The 3,117-nt window shown below is 49.1% G+C and overlaps 1 protein-coding gene across 1 annotated transcript; it reads left to right on the forward strand.

Annotated features, from left to right (window-relative positions):
• The first annotated feature begins 1,593 nt into the window (after nucleotides 1-1,593).
• Nucleotides 1,594-2,295, forward strand: LOC109743372 (pentatricopeptide repeat-containing protein At1g11630, mitochondrial-like). Its single transcript, XM_020302459.1, has one exon. The coding sequence runs from the start codon at nucleotides 1,594-1,596 to the stop codon at nucleotides 2,293-2,295; it is 702 nt and encodes a 233-aa protein (XP_020158048.1).
• The last annotated feature ends 822 nt before the right edge of the window (nucleotides 2,296-3,117 follow it).

Here is a 3,117-nt window from a genome sequence, read left to right on the forward strand (position 1 = left end):
AAGCAATTTTTATTTCATGCAACGATGACAACTTACTTGAAGGATCTTACTCAATCCATAGGTAGGTATGGTGGACCCTCATGGCAAAACTGGGTTTAAGGGTATTTGGAAGCACAAGTAGTATCTCTACTTGGTGCAAAGAATTGGCTAGCATGAGGGAGAAAGGCAAGCTCAACATGTTGGATGATCCATGACAATATACTTTATTTCAGATATAAGAAAACATAACCCATTACGTTGTCTTCCTTGTCCAACGTCAACTCTTTAGCATGTCATATTTTAATGAGTGATCACAATCATAAAAGATGTCCAAGATAGTATATTTTTTTGTATGTGAGACCTCTCTTTCTTTATTACTTCCTATTAATTGCAACAATGACCAAAACTATGTTTGTCAACTCTCAACAACTTTTAATTGTCATACTCTTTATATGTGAAGTCATTACTCTTCATAAGATGAATATGATCTTTTTTATTTCTTTTTATCACTTTATTTTTCTTTTATCACTCAAGATCATAGCAAGATAATCAAGCCCTTGACTCAACACTAATCTTTATTATATAGCTCACGGACCCGATTACATAGAGGGATCATAAATCAAAACTCGCAACTAGATCATACTAAAACATTATTCTACTAGATAAAGATATTACCAAAAGGATCGAACTAAGAAAAACGGTATAGATAGGAGTGTGATGGTGATACGATACCGGGGAACCTCCCCCAAGCTTGGCAGTTCCAAGGGGAGTGCCCATACCAATGTGATTATGTCTCCTTTGCTGGTGAAGAGGATGGTGATGATGGATAGTCGCACATCGAGCGTAGGAGATCTTCCAACTTGCGGATAATGCCCTTGAGTGCGACGATATGCTCCTTCAACAAAATATTTTCACGTGTGAGATACTTGTTTTGTATACGAGCTAACTCAATCATCTTGAAAGCTTCAATCTCACACTACAGGAAATAGCTAATTTGCCGTCAGGGGGCGCCTTTGCTGTCAGGTTTTCGTCGGGCAGACGGCAAAGAAAGGGTTTGCCATCATCAGCAGACGACAAAGAAACACAGACGGTAAAATAGACTTTCCCGTCTGCGAAAAAAACACAGACGTCAAAGAGCTAACTTTGTCGCCTGCAAACCAAAACACAGATGGCAAAATACTTTGCCGTCTTCGTTTTTCTCTACAGACGGCAAAATGAGCACTTTGCCGCTTGTACAGAAAAACGAAGACGGCAAAGTACTTTGCCGTCTGTAAAAAAAATTCAAGACGACAAAGAGAAAGCACAGCACGCGGATCAACTACATGGATTGATGACATGGCAGCGATCCAACACCGTCCGCTCCTCATGTCCACGATCCACACCACCCATCCCACCTACCTGCACAACCACCCACCACACCACCTGCCACGCGCGGACGCAGTCCACACCCAGCCACGTGTCGTCTCACTTATCCTCTCTAACACGCACAATGTCCACATCCACCCACACACACACACATGCCACCAGCCCCCCAACCACCCACACACACACATGCCACCAGCCCACCAACCACCCATGCCCACGATGGGACGGCGACAGGCTGGCCCTTCCCCGATGGCCGCCGCCGCCGCGCTCTGCCAGGCCCTCGCCCCGGCACCGGCGCTGCTCCTCCGCCGCCAGGACCTCGTGCGCCTCCTCTCCACGCAGGCCCAGTCCTCCACGGCCCCCACCATCAGCCCCGCCGAGCTCGCCCGCATCAAGAACTCCATCCGCAGTGCTGACACGCCGCTCGACGAGCTCGCCGCCCTCTTCCTGAAAGGCATCCCGCACCCGCCCTTCCTCGGCGACCGCTCGATCTTCTCCCTCGCCGTCTCCCGCCTCACCGCCGCCGCCCACCCCGACCTCGTCTACCGCGTGCTCTCCGCCTCCCTCACCACCCTCCCGGCGCCGCACCCCTCCGAGGGCTTCCTCGTCCGCCTCATCATGCTCTACGTCGCCGCAGGCATGCGCACACACTCCCTCTCCACCTTCCGCCTCGTCGTGCCCCCCTCCGACCGCGCCCTCTCCGCCCTCCTCGCCGCCTACTACGACGCCGACCAGCCCGCCCGCGCCATCCAGGCCTTCCGCGACCTCCCAGCCAAGCTCTCAATCATGCCGGGCATCGTGTCCCACAACGTGCTCCTCAAGTGCATGGTCGCCACGGGGGACGTTGCCGGCGCCCGCCAGGTGTTTGACGGAATGCCCAGTTCGTCAAATAGAGTAGTTTTTTTAGAAGTTGAAATAGAGTTTGCTTGTTCGTGGATGAGTGAGTGGTGATGGATATATACTGTAAATGGACTAGTTCTATCATGTAAAATCCGTTCGTTCGTCATCCATTCTTATACTGGTTGTTGCGAAATTACTATGAAAAATTTTGCGTACGCCTTCGACCATGTACGGCCTCTGCACCTGCACTGTTGGTTCATATATTTTTTAAATAATAAAAAGTTCTTTGCCGTCAGGGATATATGAGGCTGGCGGCAAAGACATAGTCTAGCTGACGACAAAGATGGTTTTCTCTGCTGTCTGCTATTACTGGGCTTGATGGCAAAGACAGAGTTGGCTGACGGCAAAGTCTTTGCCGTCTTCCCGATGAAAAGCTGACGGCAAATTATTCTTTGCTGACTTATCTTTGCCGTCTGAGTTTGCCGTTTGCTTTCTGATGGCAAAATCTTTGCCGTCTGGATTTAGGTCTTTGCCGTCTGGGATTCACAGACGGCAAATTACATGTTTCCTGTAGTGTCAGTTGGGGTAAGAAGATTGTGATGAGGTGGAAGGATGTCTTCTTCTTCTGCTGCTGGAGCTTGATCCTCCATGGCCTTCTTGATCCCATCATCCTTGTTGATCTCCCCGGGTTCTTCTCTCTTCAACTCTATCTTCATTAGCCAAGCATCTTTACCATCATTGTTGGAGGAGGGAGACGACATGATGCCTGGCCTTGACAACTCTGGCAGAAAACAGCTCGAAACAAAAACAGAGGATATTTGCGTGATACGTACGAGAGTCAAAACCTTCGGGAGTTTATATAATGAATTTTTACCGACCAAAAGAAGTATCTTGCAAGAAAACGGAGTCCGGAGAGCGCACGAGGTGCCCACG

The sequence above is a fragment of the Aegilops tauschii genome, chromosome 4 (assembly GCF_002575655.3).
Source record: "Aegilops tauschii subsp. strangulata cultivar AL8/78 chromosome 4, Aet v6.0, whole genome shotgun sequence".
NCBI classification, from domain to species: domain Eukaryota; kingdom Viridiplantae; phylum Streptophyta; class Magnoliopsida; order Poales; family Poaceae; genus Aegilops; species Aegilops tauschii.

Bases quoted from the DNA above. Each gene is read 5' to 3' on its own strand.
- LOC109743372 (XM_020302459.1), top strand. From the start codon at position 1,594: ATGGCCGCCGCCGCCGCGCTCTGCCAGGCCCTCGCCCCGGCACCGGCG.